This window comes from Arachis ipaensis, chromosome B8 (assembly GCF_059453495.1).
Source record: "Arachis ipaensis isolate K30076 ecotype BB chromosome B8, ASM5945349v1, whole genome shotgun sequence".
NCBI classification, from domain to species: domain Eukaryota; kingdom Viridiplantae; phylum Streptophyta; class Magnoliopsida; order Fabales; family Fabaceae; genus Arachis; species Arachis ipaensis.
The window spans coordinates 68505751-68527543 of NC_142443.1; the positions used below are offsets into that span (position 1 = coordinate 68505751).

Sequence of the window (21793 nt, forward strand, 5' to 3'; positions counted from 1 at the left end):
TACCTATTCCTGTTGTCGGAGTAACCTTGACGAAAGCATAGTCTCCTTCCTCAAACTCTAAGGGCTTCTACCTCTGATTGACGTAACTCTTCTGACAGCTCTGAGCAGTGAGCATCCTATCTCTAATTTTCTTAACTTATTCTGTGGTTTCAGCTATCATCTCAAGCCCTAATAGACTTTTCTCCCCAGCTTCATACCAGCATAGCAGAGATTGATATTTCCTCCCATACAGAGCCTCAGACGGAGCCATCCCGATGCTCGCATGGTAGCTATTATTGTACGCAAACTTCACTAGCGGCATGTACCGATCCCAGCTCACCGGCTGGTCCAAAACACAAGCCATCAGCATGTCCTCTAGGGTCTGGATCGTCCTCTCAAACTGACCATCTATTTAAGGATGGTAAGATGTACTCAAGCTCAAATGGATTCCAAAAGCCTTCTGAAAGGCACCCCAGAACCTTGAAGTAAAACGGGTATCTCTGTCAGAAATTATAGTAGTAGGCACACCATGAAGCCTCACAATCTCCTTGATATACAGGCGCGCTAACTCCTCAGGAGTGTAGTTCATCCGAATGGGTAAAAAGTGAGCCAACTTTGTCAGTCGGTCCACAATTACCCAGACAACATCAAATCCAGTTCTAGTTCTCGGTAATCCTGACACAAAATCCATCGCAATGCTCTCCCATTTTCATTGTGGAATCTCCAAAGGCTGCAACGTCCCTGAAGGTCTCTGATGTTCAATCTTCACCTTTTGACAAGTTAAGCACTTTGAGACATACTCCGCCACATCATTCTTCATACCAGGCCACCAGAACATAGCCTTTAGATCATTGTACATCTTAGTACTCCCAGGGTGAATAGAAAATCCGCTTTTGTGCGCTTCCTTCAAGATATCTTGTCGCAAGGTCCCCACGTCCGGCACAATTATCCTACCCTTAAATCTCCATAGCCCATCTTGATCTTCTAACACTCTCCACTGCTTTTCTTGCTCAATAGCTGGCAACACCTTTGGTAACACCTCATCGTTTTGAAGAGCCTTCAGAAGTTTGGATTTGAAATTGCTTGAGATCTGTAATTGGCTCAAACACAGGATTCCAGACACTTCCTGAACACCAACCTTCAGACTCTCGAATGATCTAAGCAACTCCTCTTCTCGAAGCATCATCCAAGAAGGATACAATGATTTCTGACTCAGCGCATCCGCCACAACATTCGCCTTTCCCGGATGGTAATTCAATTCAAAGTCATAGTCCTTCAGTAACTCCATCCACCTCCTTTGCCGCATATTAAGCTCTTTCTGATCAAAGAGGTATTTCAAGCTCTTGTGATCAGAGAAAACTCGGAACTTAACCCCATAGAGGTAATGTCTCCACACCTTTAGCGCAAACACAACCGCAGCGAGTTCCAAGTTGTGTGTCGAATAATTAACTTTGTGAGGTCTCAGTTGTCGTGAGGCATAAGCCACCACATTTCGGTGCTGCATCAGCACGCACCCCAGGCCATTTAGTGAGGCATCACAATATACCTCAAATAGTTCATTCGGTTTAGGTAACACCAACATAGGCGCGGTAGTTAACTTTTATTTCAACGCATGAAAGCTCTCTTCACACTCAGAAGTCCAGACAAAAGGCGCGTCCTTGCGGGTTAACTTCGTCAATGGCAAAGCCAATTGCGAGAAACCTTTGATGAATCTCCGATAGTAGCCAGCTAATCCCAGAAAACTCCTTATCTCAGTAACTGAGGTCGGTGGCTTCCACTCTATCACTGCTTCCACCTTGGAAGGATCTACTGCTATTCCCTGTTTACTCACTACGTGACCCAGAAACTTCACCTCACTCTTCTAGAACTCGCACTTTGATAGTTTCTCATAGAGTTTCTTTTCCTTTAGTATCTGCAACACGGTCCTCAAGTGTTCTGCATGCTCTTCTTCAGTCTTGGAATAAACCAGTATGTCATCAATGAAGACAACAACAAATTTATCCAAAAACGGACGGAAAATTCTATTCATATAATCCATAAACACTGTAGGAGCATTTGTCAGCCCAAAAGACAATACAGTGTACTCGTAATGACCGTAATGAGTCCTGAAAGCGGTCTTAGGGATGTCCTCCTCTCTCACCCTTATCTGGTGATAACCGGATCGCAAGTCGATCTTGGAGAAAACTCCGGCTCCTTGTAACTGATCCATAAGATCGTCAATCCTTGGCAGTGGGTACTTATTCTTGATTGTGACCTTGTTCAGTTGCCTGTAATCCACACAAAGCCGCATACTCCATCTTTCTTCTGCACCAATAACACCGGCGCTCCCCACGGAGAAACACTTGGGCGAATAAGGTTCTTACCCAACAAATCCTCTAGCTGAGACAAAAGCTCAGCCATTTCTAAAGGTGACATTCGGTAAGGGGCAATCGAGATTGGCCCCGTTCCAGGTACGAACTCAATAGCAAACTCAAGCTCTCGGTTAGGTGGGAATTCATCTATATCGTCGGGAAATAGCCCCGAAAACTCACGCACAACCAAAATCTGCTCAAGCTTTGCTCATCACCCGAGAGTCTCACGGTTAACAACAAAATACCCTGACATTTGGCCCCAGAGCAATTCACTACCATAGAATTCAAGTAATAGTTATTTACCACCACCGGCCCTTCTGTATCTTCCAGCATGAAGTACACTAATTTTGCGGAACATTCGAGTAGAACATGGTTCTTAGATAACCAGTCCAACCCCAATATAAGATCAAGACCGATCATCGGCAGACAAATTAAATCATGTATGAAATCACGCTGCTTGACCCTAAACGAAACTTGTGGACATCCTAGCCTAGTTACCATGGCTTCATAGGTGGCATTATACACCTTCAGGTCATAACCTAAAACCACAATCTTCAATCATAACTCACTAGCCTTCTAATATGAAATGAATGAATGCGATGCTCCAGAATCAAACAAGGCATTTAAAATCTGACCAGCCATTTCACATTTACCTCGGATAAGGGCCTCGGACCCCTCGGCACCCACAGCTGAAGTAGTAAACACCCGACTAGGCTGTTGTGCTCTCCCAGCACCTTGTCTCTGGTTTTCTGGACAGTTGGAGGCTTTATGCCCCGGCTTACCACCTGAGTAGCATAATCCCCATCTAGCCTTGCACGGAACACTAGGATGGTAACTCCACATTTGGTACAAGCCTGCTCATTCAGAGGCTGCTTCCCAAATCTCCTCCCCGAAGCATTGTTGTTGTTATTGTTAGGACTTCTGAAACTGTTCTGACCCTGAGCCCTCTGTGGTACAAAGCCTCCCCGCTTGAAAGGCGGACCTCTAGGAGCAAAACCCTTCCCTCGGTTCTGTGGGAATGGTCCCCTCTGACTCCCTCTCTCAGCAGCTGCCTTCTTCACACACTCTTCGGCAACTCTGCTCTTGTTTACCAACTCGGAAAAAGTCTTGATCTCTATAGGCCCCACTGAACAGTAGATGTCGCTTCGGAGCCCTCCTTCATACTTGATACATTTCCACTCCTTGAAGTCTCCCGAAGCTCCTTGACACATGCGGGAAAATCTGAACAGCTCTTCAAACTTGTCTGTGTACTCAGATACAAACATAGTTCCCTGCTTCAGCTGCAGTAACTCTAGTTCCTTGGCCGTCCTAGTAGAGTTCGAAAAGTATTTCTTGTAGAATTCTTCCTGGAAGGCATCCCAGGTGATAGGGTCATCACCCTGCTGTATGAGACGTCAGGTACCATGCCACCAATGCGACGCTTCCCCAGTGAGTAGATAAGTAGCAAACTCGATGCACTGCTCTTCGGATACCAACTGTGCTTGTAGTGCTCGCTCCATAGCTTGAAACCAAGTGTTGGCTTCGGTTGGATTGGTAGTTCCCTTGAACTTTGGCAGATTGACCTTTAAGAAGGTCGCCAATGTCATTGGACCTTGAGTCCTGTTTCTGCCATTTCCCCCACTGTGATTATTGTTGTTCATCTGCTGCCCAAGTGCCTCAGCAGTGGCCTGCATAGCAGTAGCCATGTTCTGCAATGTGGCCATGAAGTTCATAGTGTCATTCGGGTTGGTTTCCAGCCCTTGAGTACCGGCACGTCCTCTCCCACGGCCTCAACCACATCCACGAGGCGCCATCTGGTTCCTATACACACCAAACAATCGATATCAAATTGATCAGTCTCAATATCGGAAGTCTAGTGCTTCAAAGTCCCAAATGTATGCTCATGAACGTTTATGCCAGTTATATCAGTCAGATATCCTAATAGCACATAAACACAAACACAGAGAATGCACAAAAGCATAGTCAGTCCGTCCCTCAGGCTCTATAGAAACGAACTGCTCTGATACCATAATGTAACACCCTACCACACAGAGTCTTATGCTTAAGTCATAAAACAGAGGTGGCGAGGTGTTACGACCTCTAAAAATAAAATTTAGTGCATGTAGTATTGCAAGAATGTTCATAACTAGGAGCCTTTGAAGAAAAAGGGATAAATCAAAACCGTTAAATCGAAAAGCGCAACACTCTGATCGATAACGTAAACGAATAGATAGAGAGCAAGCTGACGCTAAGAGATATACAAAGGAGTGCCAAAATACATATATCAAGACTCCGGACTCAGCTTGCAAAGGTAACCGGTCCGAGCATATCAGTATACATACATACATATATATATATATATATATATATATATATATATATATATATATATATAAGGGAATTACCCAATAACAACCCCAAAAGACAAAATACAAAACCTGCTTCTCCAAAATACCCTCTAAGAGAAGTTAATACAAAATACATATACAGTGGAGAATATAAGCATCTAAACAAGTATATAAGATCAAAATAAAATCCCGAAAAGCTAAAGATCTCCGCCAAAAGGAAGTCTCCAGCATGCCTCAGCGAGGAGCCTCACGTCCTGCATCTGAAAACCACAAAATCCACATGGGTGAGAACCGGAGGTTCTCATCATGGTAAAAGTGCCCAAATATCTAACATGTAATGTCTTGGGAAAGCCGAAGGCAATCCTAGAACTTCAAGATTAAAATCAAAGTGTATAAATACAACTAAACCATAAGCAGTAAAAACAGGCGACTAACTTAAGGATCTTCAGGCTAACTAGATATCCGCTTTCCAAATTCTGCAAACCTCCCAACCGCCAATAGTAATAGAGATGCAAGCACAAATATATCAAACAAAGAGATGCACAAGTAGGAAGCAGATAAGACAATTAGGCAATTAGCAAGTAATGATGAAGTCAATTAGGCAATCTAGACAATTCACATATAATGCATATGATGCATGCCTGCCCTAGTGGCTGATGAGTCTCATTTGTCAGTTATAAAGCCAACGCGACAAGTCCTGGTAGCTAACCATTGGAATGTCCCTCTATCGTGCATCCCCAACTTGAGTTATTCTCAATACAAATTATAATTTCATATATATCCAACACCCTCACTGGTGTATATTGATGCCAAGGCATCTTAGTCTAGTTTTACTAGTCTTTTTCCTTTGTTTCTAATAGGTTTTATACACTTTCTTGAGTTACAAGTAAGCCATTTGGGTGGAAATTCATGTGTATTTGGATTTAATCAACCATGAGTAAATTGATGCATTTTCACGAGGTTTTGTGCTATAATTGCTTATATGTCAAGGATGATAATAAGTCTCATGATTTTAGCATAGCTTTGATGCATTTGTTGATTGATGACAGGTGACAAAAGGCTTGGAGGAAGGTTGAAGAAAAGGGATGGCAGAAGACAGCAAAACCACCCTGGGGGAAGCTCAAGTTTGTGCCAATGTTTGCCTCAAACTTGAGGTCAAACGTTGGCTTAAGAAAGAATCCAGGAGGTGCCAAAGTTTGCGCCAACATTTGTCTCAAACTTGAGGTCAAACGTTCGCACAATTACTACCAGGGGAGGAGCAACGGTTGCCTCAAACTTGAGGTCAAACGTTGGCACAATTACTACCCAGGGGAGGAGCCAACGTTCACGCCAATGTTTGCCTCAAACTTGAGGTCAAACATTGGCACAATTAATACCCAGGGGAGGAGCCAACGTTCACGCCAACGTTTGCCTCAAACTTGAGGTCAAACGTTGGCTTCACAATGTTCTTGGAGGGAGCACGTTTGAGCTCACGTTTGACCTCAAACATGAACTCAAACGTGAGTGACAGAAAGAGCACCGTTCTGCATAATTTTTAACACTCCAACATTTGAGTTAAAGTTTGCCTCAAACTTTGACTCAAACTTAAAGGCTCCAAAGTCCAAATTGCAAACGGATTTCTTCTCAAGTCCAAGAGCAACCAACTGAGGCTATCTTCCATCCAATTTCATCATGGCCAAGGCCCAAATTCAAGGCTTCAAGACCATTAGAAGAAAGTGTATAAATAGAAGTTAATTTGATTTAGAAGGGGGAACTTTTACTTTGAACATTTGTACCTCTTTTAGAATTTTTCTTTCTGTAACTTTGATTTTGGATCTAGGAGGAGAATTGAATTTTCTTCCTCTCTGGGTTTCTTGTTTTCTTTTCTGTAAATCTTGCTTGAGTCTTGGGTGTTGAGAATTGAGGAAATTCTGTCTCAATCTCACCTTGAGATCTCTCTCTGTTTTCGTTTCACTGCACCATTTGAGAAATTGAAATTTGAATTTACTTTTTCTACTGTTTGATCTTTAATTCTCTTGCAATTGATATTTGAATTGGATCAAGGAAGGTAGTGAGATCTAGACTTGGATTTCTAGTCTCTTGACCCCTAAGATCTGCATTTTTATTTTAGTTCATTTGCTGAATGCTTCTTGAAGCTGATTTATTTTTCTGTTTGAAATTAATCTCAATTTACTTCATCATCTGCTCTTCTACTTGTTGCAATTTTACTTTCTCTTGCTTAATTTCTGCAATCCCAATTCCCAATTCCTTTTATAATTCAAGCAATTTACATTTCTTGCACTTTAAGCTTCAGTCATTTATATTTCTTGCAATCTAAGTTTCTGCAATTTATATTACTTGCACTTTAAGATTCAGCTCTTTTAACTCTTCTGTACTTTAAATTCTTGTCAATTATCCCTATCCCTTTAAATTTCAAGCAATTTAGCTTCTGTTGGATACAAATCACTCAAATTAATTCTTGTTCGCTTGACTAAATCAACCAGTAAAATAAAATTGCTCAATCCTTCAATCCCTGTGGGATCGACCTCACTCACGTGAGTTATTATTACTTGATGCGACCCGGTACACTTGCCGGTGAGTTTTGTGTTGGATCGTTTTCCACACATCAAGTTTTTGGCACCGTTGCCGGGGATTGATTAGATTGACAATGATAAAGTGAGGTGGTGGTCTAGATCAAGCACTTTTTTCTTTTCTGTTACTTTACTTTTTGATTAACCCACTAACTGTTTGAATTTTTGCCTAAACTAACCAAAACTTCACTCTAGCAATGGATTGAAGTGTTACTATTTTTCTGGGTTTTGTGTGATTTTCTTTGTTTTAGTTGTATGTCCGGAACAAGGGGAGCTATACCCACTTTTTGTGAACAAGACGAAAGGACCCTCAGGAGATTAAGAAGAGCTGAAAAAGGGAAAGGCATTGTTGGAGAAGAGGATTCAGAAGAAGAATTCTAGGACATGGAAGAACACTCAACAAACCCAACAAATCCACCAGGAGGAGCAGCCAACAACAACAACAACAATCCACCACAGAGAAGAGTTTTGGCTTCCTACACATTTTGCAAATCCTAGACATTGTGGGGGTAGCATCCTTACCCCAAATGTCAATGCAAACAACTTTGAACTGAAGCCACAACTCATCACCTTGGTTCAAAACAACTGCTCCTATGGAGGAGGACCACTTGAAGACCCAAATCAACACTTGTCCACCTTTTTGAGGATTTGTGATACTGTAAAAACCAATGGTGTACATCCTGACATTTACAAGCTGCTGTTATTTCCATTTTCCCTCAGAGACAAAGCTACTCAATGGTTGAAATCATTCCCGAGAGATAGCGTCAACAATTGGGAAGATCTAGTGAGCAAGTTCCTTGCCAAATTTTACCTGCCTCAGAGGATTATTACATTGAAGACTGAAGTACAAACATTCACACAGATGGATACTGATGGATATTTTGGAAAATGAATTCCAACACCCTAAACTCACCGGCAAGTGTACCGGGTTGTATCAAGTAGTAAAACTCACTTAGAGTGAGGTCGATCCCACAGGGATTGATGGATCAAGCAATTTTAGTGGGTAATTAGTTTAGTCAAGCTAACATTGAAATGAATTGAGTGAAATGTAGCCAACAGAAAGTAAATGACAAGAAAATTTAAAGTGCAGAAAGTAAAATTGCAAGTAACTTAAAGAACAAGAAAGTAAAATAGCTGAAACTTAAATTGCAAGATATGTAAATTGCAGTGAATTGTAAAGGGGGGGTTGGGATGTTGGAAATTAAAGAAAAGCAGTAAACCAGTAACTTAGAATAAGTACAGAAAATGTAAATTTGCAGGAAATGTAAATCAAGCTCACAGTCAACATCAAATGTAAAATGCAGAGGAATCTAATTGCAGGGAAAGTAAAAGGAATTGGGTGCTGGAAATTAAAAGTTCAACTAGAAAGTGTAAATAGCAATCAAACAGAGAAGTAAAAGATGCAATAACATGCAATAGATCTAAACAGAAAAGGGAAATTGCTTGAAAAATTTAAAACAGCAAGATATCTCAACTTAATTGCAAAATCCAAAAAGACAAGTGAAGATCTCAGGGGATCAATGAGACTAGAAAACAAGTCTAGATCTCAACCCCTTCCTTGATCCAGCAGAAAACAATATTGCAGAAGAAAGAAAGATGAAGCAGTAAATGAAAACTCAGGTTTAATTCTCAATTCACTAAGATTATGCAGGAGAAGAACAAAGAGAAGCTTCAGATCAAGAATGAAACAGAATTTCTTCACTCTCAATCCAAAACTCAAATTCAAAAAGGAAAGAGAGAGAGCTCTCTATTATTACTCTCTATTGGAGCCAGCCTCTAATGCTCTCTAATGGAGCTCACCTCCTATGCTCTTTAATGGAGCTCCTCTCTTTTGAAAATGAGAATGATGCCTTTATATAGGCTTTCTACAAAATAAAATGAAATTGAAATGAAAAACAAATTAAATGAAAATCCTAATTCTAGCTTGTTCTTGTGCCTTTGAGTGATGATGTGGGCTTTGATTGCTTTGGATTTGAAGAGAGAAGGGTTTGGTTGGCCTTGGTTTAATTGGTTTGGAGCATGGGTCAAGCTTGGTTCAAGTTGGTTTGGTGTGGGACACCTCCCAAGGCAATGCTCTGCTCTCCACAAGAGCGCAGCATTTAAATTGTGTCCCTGGCCGTGTCAATTTTGGTGCGTGACAAGGTGACGTTAGGTTTTTTGCCAGTAAAGAATGTCATAAAAACAGTCGCATTGTAGATATAGTCTCTAAACCAACAAAAATCCCTTCATACAAACGTTTTGGTTGTCACAAGTAACAAACCCCTTTAAAATTGATAACCGAGTATTTAAACATCGGGTCGTCTTCTCAAGGAATTGCAGGGAGGTGTTCTTATTATTGGTTATGAGTCTTGTAAACTGAGGTTTTGAAAGTGAGGAGGTAGTATGTTAAATGATAAGAAAAATAAAATAAATAGATAAAATAAACTCTTGGCAAGGTATTAGAACTGGAAGTCCTATCCTTATCAATTGTGATGAAAATTAGATTTTAATCTCACTTTGTTAACCTCTAACTATGAAGGTAAATCAAGTGAATTAATTAGCTTAATCCTCAGGTCCTAGTCAATTCCTTATGGAAAGACTAGAGTTATTGGAGCAACTCCCAATTTCAACCACTGTTTTAATTGATAACTCAAGTACTACCAATCACTTGACCAAAGCCAAAAGGGAGAAAAATATCTAAATTAAATTAAAAGCATCAATATAAGCAAAGCAATCTTAAATCTGAAAATACCTCGAATTGCATTAACAAAAGAAATTAAATCTGGCATAGATGTTCATAAATTAAATTGAGAAAATAAATAAAAATAAAGAACCTGGGATTGAGAGTCACTCCTAAAACTAAGAGAAATCCTAAATCCTAATCCTAAGAGAAAGGAGAGAACCTCTCTCTCTAAAAACTACATCTACTCCTAAAATTGTAAATATGAGAGCCTCCTTTTGAATGGATGCAGTCCCCCACTTTATAGCCTCTAATCTGTATTTTCTGGGCCGCAAACTGGGTCAGAAACAGTCCAGAATTTGCTGATTTCGGATTTTGCCACGTTGGTTTTTCGTCACTGCGACGCGGCCGCACGGATCACGCGGTCGCATCGCCTAGAGTCAGAGGAACTCTAGCATATTATATATCAAATCGAAGCCCCGGACGTTAGCTTTCCAACGCAACTGGAACTGCATCGTTTGGACCTCTATAGCTAAAGTTATAGCCGTCTGAGTGCGAAGAGGTCAGGCTGGACAGCTTAGCAATTTCTTCAACTTCTTGTATTCCTTCCACTTTTGCATACTTCTTTTCCATCCTCCAAGCCATTCCTGCCCTGTAATCTCTGAAATCACTCAACACACATATCAAGGCATCTAATGGTAATAAGAGAGGATTAATATTAGCAATTATAAGTCCAAAGAAGCATGTTTTCAATCAAAGCACATAATTAGGAAGGTAAATGTAAAACTATGCAAATAGTATGAATAAGTGGGTAAAGAGTAGATAAAAACCACTCAATTGAGCACAAGATAAACCATGAAATAGTGGTTTATCAACCTCCCCACACTTAAACAAAAGCATGTCCTCATGCTAAGCTTAAGAGAACTATAAAGATGAAGAGGAGAGGTAGGATGTATGAAATGCAACCTATCTATATGAATGCAACTACATGCAAAATATTTTTACTTACTTTGTTAAGAGTAAATAAGTTCTCCAAGAATAAATATGAACTGGATTTCACTAATTCAAATCATAAAAAATGAAGTACAAATAGACTTGTAGAAGAAAATAGCTCATGAAAGTAGGGAACAAGGAATTGAGCATCGAACCCTCATTGGTAGTGTATACACTCTAATCATTCAAGTGTTTAAAGTTCGATCTCTGAATTCTCCACTAACCTTGCTTTCTAAGGCTTGCTCTTCATCTAACAATCAACACTTAAAGATTGCACCGTCCTTGGTGCATGCTGAGATGTGCAGGTGGACGGGTTGCTCCAACTGACGCTTGTAGATGGAGGTGCCTTAGTTGGAGATCTCTTGGTTCCTTTCCTTGCTAGTGTCTTGCCAGTGGCCTTCTCTTTTTCTTTCTTGGTACCCATGCCTAAGGAAGAAGAAAAAAGGAAGAGTGTAAAATATAGAAAACTAAGACTGGAAGGGAGAAAATTTCAAGTGATAAGGAATGCTAAAGGAAAGATGATAGCTCAACTACATGGTAGCTACAACATGTAGGAAAGACAACAATAAAGATCAAAAAGGGGCAATTCAAAATAATAAGATGCAAGAGGATTAAAACATGCAAATAATAGGCATGAGAAGCATAGCTCAAGCATCAAGTAATAAATGTGATGAATTAAAGAGCATGTGTAATGATGACAATTGTGAATGATAATCCCAAATACATGTGGAGCACAAATGTTGTGAAAAAGAGGCATGCAAGTGAAAGAGTAAAATAAAATAAGATTTAAAATGCCATAAAAGCTTTTTTCACAAACACTGGGTGTGAAAGTTAAAATAGGGATGAAAATAATGTAATCCAAATGTATAAGAGAGCCATGAATAAATGTCAATTGTCAAATCTCTCCTCAGAATAGCCATCTGCTCAAATAAATTAAGGCACTTATCTAAATAAAACTCCAACACCAATGAGAATAATGCAATGAATAAAATATGCAAATAAATGAAGTAAAATAAAATGAGAGGGAAAAAGGATGAAAAGAAGAAAAAGAAAGTGAGAAAGGAGAGAGAAGGAAGAAATTAGGATTAGAAAAGACAAGATAAGAAAATTGGCACTAATCCGGATAGGTTGTGCGACGTTGGCGACGCGGTCGCGTGGGTGACGCGGTCGCGTGGTGCGCAAATAAGGTTAGGCGACGCGGACGCGTGGGGCACGCGATCGCGTGACTTGATTTGTGCTAGTGGCGCGAGTGCAGCCTCGTGGTCGCACAACTCTCTGTTCAAAACTTAGTATTGCCAAAATCCAGGGTGACGCGATCGCGTGGGGCCTGTGATCGCGTGAGTGGCCATTATGAGTATATGACGCGGTCGCGTCGGTCACGCGTCCGCGTGGAAAGGTCTGTGCGTCTAGCGCCAGTCCAGCATCACTCCAGCTCATCTTTCGGCCATGCACCCTTTTTACGCGGATTTCAGGTCACGCGGCCGCGTGGGTGACGCGGTCGCGTGAGAGGCCATTATTCCCATATGACGCGGTCGTGTGGGTCGATTTGTGCCATTGGCACGCCTCCAGCGCTGCTCCTGCGTAACTCTCTGTTCATATTAATATTGTCTCCCATCTCCTTGCGACGCGGACGCGTCGCTGATGCGATCGCGTCGCATGCTCGCTTTTTTTTTTTTTTTAAATCTGAAAAATGCAGAATGCAGTGTTAATATGAATGTGATGCAAAACTCCAGGTTCAATATAACAAAATAGAATAAAATTCAAAAACAAATAAAACTAAATAAAAATAAAAAAGGACGATCATACCATGGTGGGTTGTCTCCCACCTAGCACTTTTAGTTAAAGTCCTTAAGTTGGACATTTGATGAGCTTCCTGTTATGGTGGCTTATGCTTGAACTCATCCAGGAATCTCCACCAGTGTTTGTGATTCCAGTAACCTTCGGGGTCCCAAACTAGGCATGTAAAACCCTTGAGCAGCTTCAAAAAGATTCTTAGGCTCCCGGGGTAACAAGTGTCAGAGCAGATTCCAGGATCCCAAATCTTGCTTTTACACCCATCCTTGTCGGGATCTGTGTTTTTCCTTCCGGGTGAAAGGTGATCTGAATTCTCACTGCAGCGACCAAACAGTTTCCTAGACCCATTCAGTTGAGCTTTATACCAACCTTTGCATTTGAACTTAAAGCTTCCAACCATGATGAACCTTGCTTGACAATTCTTATCACTGGCTATCTTCCTCTTACTCTTAATGCCACAAAGAGCTCTAAGTTGACCATCCGTCTCCAGTAGCCCATATTCAAGTGGGATTAGAAAGCTATGGGATATGAATTTTGCCCACTTGAATGTTGTGAAGGATGATGGCAACTTAGGGGGAGGTATTTTTAATGAAATTGCAAGCTCCACTCCCTTGTGCTCTTTTCTGATAACTACCACCTCTTTGCAAGCTTCTTTAATTTCAACCTCTTCCTCTTGGTAGCTCTCTTTAAATTCAATCTCCTCTTCATTGCTTTCCAAGGGCATGGGAGGTTGTGCTTTTTCTTCTTGAATCTCCATCTCTTGATCAACCTCTTCCAAGTCTTCAACTATGATATGCTTTGGAGGTTGTACACCCTCCTCAGCATCAATTACAACCGTCTTGGAAGGAGGCTCTATGTCTTGACTTTTCCATGGAGGTTCTGCATCTCCTAAGTCTTCAACCACTTCTTCTTCTTCTTGAACAATGACAGCTTCTTCTACTTGTTCTAGTACGAATTCATTCTCTGTCTTGCCCACTGGGGTTTCTGGTATCTCCTTCATGCTATGCTCTTCACTAGACTGTCCACATGGGGCTGTGGCTGATCCTTGTGTATTTAAGCGTCTAGAAGCCCATTGAATTAATACTTGCCCCAGTTGTTGAACGGTTGCCTGAAATTTAATTACTGTTTCCCTTAGGCGATCCTCTGCTTATTGGGTTGCCGGACTTGGACATGATACAAAAGAAAGTGGTGGTGGTTGGGAGTGATTGGATTGGAATTGGGGTGGTTCTATATATGGTTCATATGGCTCATAAGGTGGTTGGTATGGTGGTTGAGGGTTAGGGTCATATGGAAGTGAATGGTGGTAGTTGGCTTGTGAGTGTGGTAGTTCAAAGTTGTGTTGAGGAAAGGGTTCATAGGCATATGGTGGTGGTTGTTGATAGTCCATTGGAGGTGGTTGTTGCCATGAAGGTTGATCAAATCCTTGTGGCTCCTCCCATCTTTGATTGTTCCAACCTTGATACCTGTTCTCATTGTAATTTCTTCTTCCTGCAACATTATTGTAACCAGACTCATAGCCAAAGGGGTGAGAGTTCATAGTAGCAAAATAAAAATTAAAAATGAAAATAAAAACAAATTTAAATTAAAAGGTTATTTAAATTTTGAAATTGAAAATTAAATTTTGAAATTTGAATTTTAAATTTTTGAAATTTGAAATTTGAAAATTGACTTTTGAAATAAGATAAGATAAGATAAAAATTTTAAAATAAAAATCAATAACCTCTTAATTTAATAAAAATAAAAATAAAAACAAATCAAAAAGCAAATATTTACAATAACCAATAATAAGGCACACGTTTGCAATTCCCCGGCAACGGCGCCATTTTGACGTTAGGTTTTTTGCCAGTAAAGAATGTCATAAAAACAGTCGCGTTGTAGATATAGTCTCTAAACCGACAAAAATCCCTTCGTACAAACGTTTTGGTTGTCACAAGTAACAAACCCCTTTAAAATTGATAACCGAGTATTTAAACCTCGGGTCGTCTTCTCAAGGAATTGCAGGGAGGTGTTCTTATTATTGGTTATGAGTCTTGTAAACTGGGATTTTGAAAGTGAGGAGGTAGTATGTTAAATGATAAGAAAAATAAAATAAATAGATAAAATAAACTCTTGGCAAGGTATTAGAATTGGAAGTCCTATCCTTATCAATTGTGATGAAAATTGGATTTTAATCTCACTTTGTTAACCTCTAACTATGAAGGAAAATCAAGTGGATTAATTAGCTTAATCCTCAGGTCCTAGTCAATTCCTTATGGAAAGACTAGAGTTATTGGAGCAACTTCCAATTTCAACCACTGTTTTAATTGATAACTCAAGTACTACCAATCACTTGACCAAAGCCAAAAGGGAGAAAAATATCTAAATTAAATTAAAAGCATCAATATAAGCAAAGCAATCTTAAATCTGAAAATACCTCGAATTGCATTAACAAAAGAAATTAAATCTGGCATAGATGTTCATAAATTAAATTGAGAAAATTAATAAAAATAAAGAACCTGGGATTGAGAGTCACTCCTAAAACTAAGAGAAATCCTAAATCCTAATCCTAAGAGAAAGGAGAGAACCTCTCTCTCTACAAACTACATCTACTCCTAAAATTGTAAATATGAGAGCCTCCTTATGAATGGATGCAGTCCCCCACTTTATAGCCTCTAATCTGTATTTTCTGGGCCGCAAACTGGGTCAGAAACAGTCCAGAATTCGCTGATTTCGGATTTTGCCATGCTGGTTTTTCGTCACTGCGACACGGGCGCATGGATCACGCGGTCGCGTCGCCTAGAGTCAGAGGAACTCTAGCATATTATATATCAAATCGAAGCCCCAGACGTTAGCTTTCCAACGCAACTGAAACTACATCGTTTGGACCTCTGTAGCTAAAGTTATAGTCGTCTGAGTGCGAAGAGGTCAGGCTGGACAGCTTAGCAATTTCTTCAACTTCTTGTATTCCTTCCACTTTTGCATACTTCTTTTCCATCCTCCAAGCCATTCCTGCCCTGTAATCTCTGAAATCACTCAACACACATATCAAGGCATCTAATGGTAATAAGAGAGGATTAATATTAGCAATTATAAGTCCAAAGAAGCATGTTTTCAATCAAAGCACATAATTAGGAAGGTAAATGTAAAACCATGCAAATAGTATGAATAAGTGGGTAAAGAGTAGATAAAAACCACTCAATTGAGCACAAGATAAACCATGAAATAGTGGTTTATCAACCTCTCCACACTTAAACAAAAGCATGTCCTCATGCTAAGCTTAAGAGAACTATAAAGATGAAGAGGAGAGGTAGGATGTATGAAATGCAACCTATCTATATGAATGCAACTACATGCAAAATATTTTTACTTACTTGGTTAAGAGTAAATAAGTTCTCCAAGAATAAATATGAACTGGATTTCACTAATTCAAATCATAAAAAATGAAGTACAAAAAGACTTGTAGAAGAAAATAGCTCATGAAAGCAGGGAACAAGGAATTGAGCATCGAACCCTCACTGGTAGTGTATACACTCTAATCATTCAAGTGTTTAAAGTTCGATCTCTCAATTCTCCAATAACCTTGCTTTCTAAGGCTTGCTCTTCATCTAACAATCAACACAAATTTAATGCACAGATACACATATCAAGAGGTCTTTTAAGGGTTGTAATGGGGTTAGTGTCAAGGTAGGATTGTATTTGGCCAAGTGGACTAAAATCTGAATCCTTAATTAACTTAAACTTTTCACCTAACTTAAACAATCCATGTAATCATAATACAAAAACCTAACTGTCCATTAACCATGTTATCCATGTATTCATGCATTCAAATTTCAAGTACAGTACATATGCATTGCTTTCAACACTTAACTTTGGGGCATTTTGTCCCTTTTTTATTGTTTGCTTTTTTTTTCTTTTTTTTTTCTCTTTTTCTTTTTCTTTTCTCTTTTTTTTTATTTTTTTTTTATTTTTCTCAATGCATATGATTAAATTATTGAATGTATGAATCATGTTCTAAACATTTCTTTCACATTTTCATAAAGATATATAATACCCAATTCTTAAACCAAATATTTCCAAACCCAATTTTCCCACACTTAATTCATGAGCACTCTCACTAGTCTAAGCTAACCAAGGATCCAAATTAAGGACAATATTATTTTTCTGCTTAAAGTTAGTGATGAGCTAAAGTAAAGAACAAAGGGATAAAATAGGCTCAAATTGGTTTGCAAAGGATAATGAAAGGTAAGGCCATATGGGTATGTAAGCTCAGTGAAACAAAGGCCTCAATCATATAAGTGCATGTATACATCAAACAATGGAAATATAGAATTAAGCAAGACAAAGATCACAATTTTTGAGAGAAAAACACACATCAAAAATAAAATATTGGTTGAAAAATGCAACCAATTCAAATAGGCTCAAAATCTCACAGGTTTTGTGTGTTCGAGCTCTAAACCATGTTCCAGTATAATATTTCTTCAAACAAGTGTAATATTAAATTTTATTCAAATTAGTGAAATGCTCTAAAAGGTTTCTTGAAAAAGAAAATATTACTTCAACCAAGTGGTAAAATATGCAAAAAATCAAACAAATATGCAATTAAACATGCAAATGCAACAATGAGCAAACAAATAAAATAAAAATTTTGGTGTTGAGTCAGGAAATAACTAACCCATGGAGATCGGTATCGACCTCCCCACACTTAAAGATTGCACCGTCCTTGTTGCATGCTGAGATGTGCAGGTGGACGGGTTGCTCCAACTGACGCTTGTAGATGGAGGTGCCTTAGTTGGAGATCTCTTGGTTCCTTTCCTTGCTAGTGTCTTGCCAGTGGCCTTCTCTTTTTCTTTCTTGGTACCCATGCCTAAGGAAGAAGAAAAAAGGAAGAGTGTAAAATATAGAAAACTAAGACTGGAAGGGAGAAAATTTCAAGTGATAAGGAATGCCAAAGGAAAGATGATAGCCCAACTACATGGTAGCTACAACATGTAGGAAAGACAACAATAAAGATCAAAAAGGGGCAATTCAAAATAATAAGATGCAAGAGGATTAAAACATGCAAATAATAGGCATGAGAAGCATAGCTCAAGCATCAAGTAATAAATGTGATGAATTAAAGAGCATGTGTAATGATGACAATTGTGAATGATAATCCCAAATACATGTGGAGCACAAATGTTGTGAAAAAGAGGCATGCAAGTGAAAGAGTAAAATAAAATAAGATTTAAAATGCCATAAAAGCTTTTTTCACAAACACTGGGTGTGAAAGTTAAAATAGGGATGAAAATAATGTAATCCAAATGTATAAGAGAGCCATGAATAAATGTCAATTGTCAAATCTCTCCTCAGAATAGCCATCTGCTCAAATAAATTAAGGCACTTATCTAAATAAAACACCAATGCAATGAATAAAATATGCAAATAAATGAAGTAAAATAAAATGAGAGGGAAAAAGGATGAGAAGAAGAAAAAGAAAGTGAGAAAGGAGAGAGAAGGAAGAAATTAGGATTAGAAAAGAGAAGATAAGAAAATTGGCACTAATCCGGATAGGTTGTGCGACGCTGGCGACGCGGTCGCGTGGGTGACGCGGTCGCGTGGTGCGCAAATAAGGTGAGGCGACGCGGACGTGTGGGGCACGCGATCACGTGACTTGATTTGTGCTAGTGGCGCGAGTGCAACCTCGTGGTCGCACAACTCTCTGTTCAAAACATAGTATTGCCAAAATCCAGGGTGACGCGATTGCGTGGGGCCTGCGATCGCGTGAGTGGCCATTATGAGTATATGACGTGGTCGCGTCGGTCACGCGTCCGCGTGGAAAGGTCTGTGCGTCTAGCGCCAGTCCAGCATCACTCCAGCTCATCTTTCGGCCATGCACCCTTTTTACGCGGATTTCAGGTCACGCGGCCGCGTCACCGCGTCGGTGACGCGGTCGCGTGGGAGGCCATTATTCCCATATGACGCGGTCGCGTGGGTCGATTTGTGCCATTGTCACGCCTCCAGCACTGCTCCTGCGTAACTCTCTGTTCATATTAATATTGTCTCCCATCTCCTTGCGACGCGGACGCGTCGCTGATGCGATCGCGTCGCGTGCTCGCTTTTTTTTTTTTTTAAATCTGAAAAATGCAGAATGCAGTGTTAATATGAATGTGATACAAAACTCCAGGTTCAATATAAAAAAATAGAATAAAATTCAAAAACAAATAAAACTAAATAAAAATGAAAAAGGACGATCATACCATGGTGGGTTGTCTCCCACCTAGCACTTTTAGTTAAAGTCCTTAAGTTGGACATTTGATGAGCTTCCTGTTATGGTGGCTTATGCTTGAACTCATCCAGGAATCTCCACCAGTGTTTGTGATTCCAGTAACCTCCGGGGTCCCAAACTAGGCATGTAAAACCCTTGAGCAGCTTCAAAAAGATTCTTAGGCTCCCGGGGTAACAAGTGTCAGAGCAGATTCCAGGATCCCAAATCTTGCTTTTACACCCATCCTTGTCGGGATCTGTGTTTTTCCATCCGGGTGAAAGGTGATCTGAATTCTCACTGCAGCGACCAAACAACTTCCTAGACCCATTCAGTTGAGCTTTATACCAACCTTTGCGTTTGAACTTAAAGCTTCCAACCATGATGAACCTTGCTTGACAATTCTTATCACTGGCTATCTTCCTCTTACTCTTAATGCCACAAAGAGCTCTAAGTTGACCATCCGTCTCCAGTAGCCCATATTCAAATGGGATTAGAAAGCTATGGGATATGAATTTTGCCCACTTGAATGTTGTGAAGGATGATGGCAACTTAGGGGGAGGTATTTTTAATGAAATTGCAAGCTCCACTCCCTTGTGCTCTTTTCTGATAACTACCACCTCTTTGCAAGCTTCTTTAATTTCAACCTCTTCCTCTTGGTAGCTCTCTTTAAATTCAATCTCCTCTTCATTTCTTTCCAAGGGCATGGGAGGTTGTGCTTCTTCTTCTTGAATCTCCATCTCTTGATCAACCTCTTCCAAGTCTTCAACTATGATATGCTTTGGAGGTTGTACACCCTCCTCAGCATCAATTACAACCGTCTTGGAAGGAGGCTCTATGTCTTGACTTTTCCATGGAGGTTCTGCATCTCCTAAGTCTTCAACCACTTCTTCTTCTTCTTCTTGAACAATGACAGCTTCTTCTACTTGTTCTAGTACGAATTCATTCTCTGTCTTGCCCACTGGGGTTTCTGGTATCTCCTTCATGCTATGCTCTTCACTAGACTGTCCACATGGGGCTGTGGCTGATCCTTGTGTATTTAAGCGTCTAGAAGCCCATTGAATTAATACTTGCCCCAGTTGTTGAACGGTTGCCTGAAATTTAATTACTGTTTCCCTTAGGCGATCCTCTGCTTATCGGGTTGCCGGACTTGGACATGATACAAAAGAAAGTGGTGGTGGTTGGGAGTGATTGGATTGGAATTGGGGTGGTTCTATATATGGTTCATATGGCTCATAAGGTGGTTGGTATGGTGGTTGAGGGTTAGGGTCATATGGAAGTGAATGGTGGTAGTTGGCTTGTGAGTGTGGTAGTTCAAAGTTGTGTTGAGGAAAGGGTTCATAGACATATGGTGGTGGTTGTTGATAGTCCATTGGAGGTGGTTGTTGCCATGAAGGTTGATCAAATCCTTGTGGCTCCTCCCATCTTTGATTGTTCCAACCTTGATACCTGTTCTCATTGTAATTTCTTCTTCCTGCAACATTATTGTAACCAGACTCATAGCCAAAGGGGTGAGAGTTCATAGTAGCAAAATAAAAATTAAAAATGAAAATAAAAACAAATTTAAATTAAAAGGTTATTTAAATTTTGAAATTGAAAATTAAAATTTTAAATTTGAATTTTAAATTTTTGAAATTTGAAATTTGAAAATTTTTTTTTAAATTTGAATTTTTTTTTTTAAATTTTTAAATTTGAATTTTGAAATTTGACTTTTGAAATAAGATAAGATAAGATAAAAATTTTAAAATAAAAATCAATAACCTCTTAATTTAATAAAAATAAAAATAAAAACAAATCAAAAAGCAAATATTTACAATAACCAATAATAAGGCACACGTTTGCAATTCCCCGGCAACGGCGCCATTTTGACGTTAGGGTTTTTGTCAGTAAAGAATGTCATAAAAACAGTCGCGTTGTAGATATAGTCTCTAAACCGACAAAAATCCTTTCGTACAAACGTTTTGGTTGTCACAAGTAACAAACCCCTTTAAAATTGATAACCGAGTATTTAAACCTCGGGTCGTCTTCTCAAGGAATTGCAGGGAGGTGTTCTTATTATTGGTTATGAGTCTTGTAAACTGGGATTTTGAAAGTGAGGAGGTAGTATGTTAAATGATAAGAAAAATAAAATAAATAGATAAAATAAACTCTTGGCAAGGTATTAGAACTGGAAGTCCTATCCTTATCAATTGTGATGAAAATTGGATTTTAATCTCACTTTGTTAACCTCTAACTATGAAGGAAAATCTAGTGGATTAATTAGCTTAATCCTCAGGTCCTAGTCTATTCCTTATGAAAAGACTAGAGTTATTGGAGCAACTCCCAATTTCAACCACTGTTTTAACTGATAACTCAAGTACTACCAATCACTTGACCAAAGCCAAAAGGGAGAAAAATATCTAAATTAAATTAAAAGCATCAATATAAGCAAAGCAATCTTAAATCTGAAAATACCTCGAATTGCATTAACAAAAGAAATTAAATCTGACATAGATGTTCATAAATTAAATTGAGAAAATAAATAAAAATAAAGAACCTGGGATTGAGAGTCACTCCTGAAACTAAGAGAAATCCTAAATCCTAATCCTAAGAGAGAGGAGAGAACCTCTCTCTTTAAAAACTACATCTACTCCTAAAATTGTAAATATGAGAGCCTCCTTTTGAATGGATGCAGTCCCTCACTTTATAGCCTCTAATCTGTATTTTTTGGGCCGCAAACTGGGTCAGAAACAGTCCAGAATTCGCTGGTTTCGGATTTTGCCACGCTGGTTTTTCGTCACTGCGACGCGGCCGCATGAATCATGCGGTCGCGTCGCCTAGCGTCAGGGGAACTATAGCATATTATATATCAAATCGAAGCCCCGGACGTTAGCTTTCTAACGCAACTGGAACCGCATCGT

General features: G+C 39.4%; 1 protein-coding gene across 1 annotated transcript; it reads right to left on the reverse strand.

Moving 5' to 3' along the window:
- Positions 1 to 2238: 2238 nt before the first annotated feature.
- LOC107611143 (uncharacterized) lies at positions 2239 to 4042 on the reverse strand. Its single transcript, XM_088495620.1, has 4 exons — positions 3803 to 4042; positions 2966 to 3712; positions 2634 to 2855; positions 2239 to 2532 (listed from the first exon to the last, which is right to left on the reverse strand). The coding sequence occupies exons 1-4, from the start codon at positions 4040 to 4042 to the stop codon at positions 2239 to 2241; spliced, it is 1503 nt and encodes a 500-aa protein (XP_088351746.1).
- Positions 4043 to 21793: the final 17751 nt, after the last annotated feature.

Bases quoted from the DNA above. Each gene is read 5' to 3' on its own strand.
- LOC107611143 (XM_088495620.1), bottom strand. From the start codon at position 4,042: ATGAACTTCATGGCCACATTGCAGAACATGGCTACTGCTATGCAGGCC. The intron at 3,713-3,802 runs GTATCCGAAGAG...CGTCTCATACAG, and splicing joins GAGCACTACAAGCACAGTTG to CAGGGTGATGACCCTATCAC. The intron at 2,533-2,633 runs GTAAATAACTAT...TGATGAGCAAAG, and splicing joins ATACAGAAGGGCCGGTGGTG to CTTGAGCAGATTTTGGTTGT.